Below are 1579 nucleotides of genomic sequence, written 5' to 3'. Positions count from 1 at the left end.
CTCTCTCTCTCTCTCTCTCTCTCTCTCTCTCTCTCTCTCTCTCTCTTTCTCTTTCTCATAGCACTCTCTCTCTCTCTCTCTCTCTCTCTCTCTCTCTCTCTCTCTCTCTCTCTCTCTCTCTCTCTCTCTCTCTCCCCCCCCCCCCTCTCTCTCTCTCCCTCTCTCTCTCTGTCTGCGGGTGGAGGGTGGGTCTGGGTCCCCTCCACGGCCCCCACGGCTGTGAATGCGTGTCTAGGCGCCGACATGTCGAGAACCAACTGGCTGCGGTGCGACTCGACGCTGGATCGGCGGCCCTCTCTCGTCGGGCCGAGATGCGCCGAGATGCGCCGAGGCGGCGCCGAGGTAGGTGCGACTCGACGATGGACGCGGTCTTCGACCACGTCAACCTCGACTTTGCGGACATCAAGTTCTCGAAGATCCTCTCCGCGTCCTTCAAGGGCAGAGAGACGCCGCTCCTCCCGCGCGAGATCACGCGAGATCCCGCGAGATCCCGCGAGATCCCGCGAGATCACGCGAGATCCCGCGAGATCACGCGAGATCACGCGAGATCGCCCTAGAGAGACACCGCTCCTCCCTCGCGGCGCTGCCCGCGAGATCACGCGAGATCACGCGAGATCGCCCGAGATTGCATAGGCGCGTCCTTCCGCGAGGCGTCCTTCACCGACGCCATCCTCGACTCGTGCCACTTCGACGGCGAGACGACCAAAGAAAGAAAGAAAACAGACGATCCAAGGGAGGGAGGGGAGGACGGCACGCCGCCACCACACAGGGACTTTAAGGAGAGGGGTGTGGTGCGCTAGCCGTCGCCCACCCTTGGGCGTCCGCCTCTTCCCAGGCGAGACGACCATGTCGGGCACGACCTTCTCCGGCGACTTGTCCTTCCAGTTCGTGCAGGCGACGCGGGCTCCCTGCACGTCGACGCGGCGACTGCTCGTACCCACCTGACTCCTCGTGTTGTGGAGTGCCTGGGGTAGGCGGGCGGGCTCCAATTCGACCGCGTCGCCTTCAAGCAGCTTCCCGGCTCGGGCGCATCCTTCAAGGGCGCGCGACGCGGTCGTAGTAGTAGCAGTAGTCGTCGTAGTCGTAGGATCTGAGGCTCCAACCTCACCAACGCCGAGTGTCCATTTGACCCGCACTAAAGTCGCCCCACAATAAGGGAGTCAGCAATGCGGTCTAGGCTCCAACCTCACCAACGCGAGGTTCGTCAACGCCTTCCTTGGCGAGGCAGACTTTGGCGAGGCGCTCGCGCCGGGGAGCGATTTTACCGGCGCCGAGGCCACCAAGGCGGACTTCATCAAGGCGGACTTGCGCGGGGCGTCTTTCCGCAGCGCAAACTGCGTCGACGCCAACTTCGGCGGCGCGTCCATCGCCGGCACCGACTTTTTGGGCGCGGAGCTGTGCCGAGCAGGCCCGACAGACGGGAGCGAATGAGAAGGCCAGTGAGGAGCGTGCGAGAGTAGGCGCAAAGCTGTGCTCGAGCCCCGACATCAACACGAACGTGTGCGCCGAGTTCGACGTCCCCTTCATGACCGGCACGCCGATCAACATGGACACGGCCGGGATGGACATGACCGGCTGA

At 63.6% G+C, this 1579-nt stretch overlaps 1 protein-coding gene across 1 annotated transcript in view; it reads left to right on the top strand.

Annotated features, from left to right (window-relative positions):
- EMIHUDRAFT_211781 (hypothetical protein) overlaps positions 1-1579 on the top strand; it is a gene marked incomplete at both ends in the record, with an annotated part of 3420 nt that extends 1841 nt beyond the window's left edge. The window contains 5 exons of the mRNA XM_005766736.1: positions 634-786; positions 836-888; positions 975-1053; positions 1178-1338; positions 1409-1579. Of these exons, the coding sequence (XP_005766793.1) occupies positions 634-786; positions 836-888; positions 975-1053; positions 1178-1338; positions 1409-1579 (617 nt within the window). The remainder of the gene's footprint in view (positions 1-633; positions 787-835; positions 889-974; positions 1054-1177; positions 1339-1408) is intronic.

Source organism: Emiliania huxleyi (genome assembly GCF_000372725.1).
Source record: "Emiliania huxleyi CCMP1516 unplaced genomic scaffold EMIHUscaffold_50, whole genome shotgun sequence".
NCBI classification, from domain to species: Eukaryota; Haptophyta; order Isochrysidales; family Noelaerhabdaceae; genus Emiliania; species Emiliania huxleyi.
Note: the sequence above shows the minus strand (reverse complement) of the source record. Positions and strands in the feature narration are given on the sequence as shown.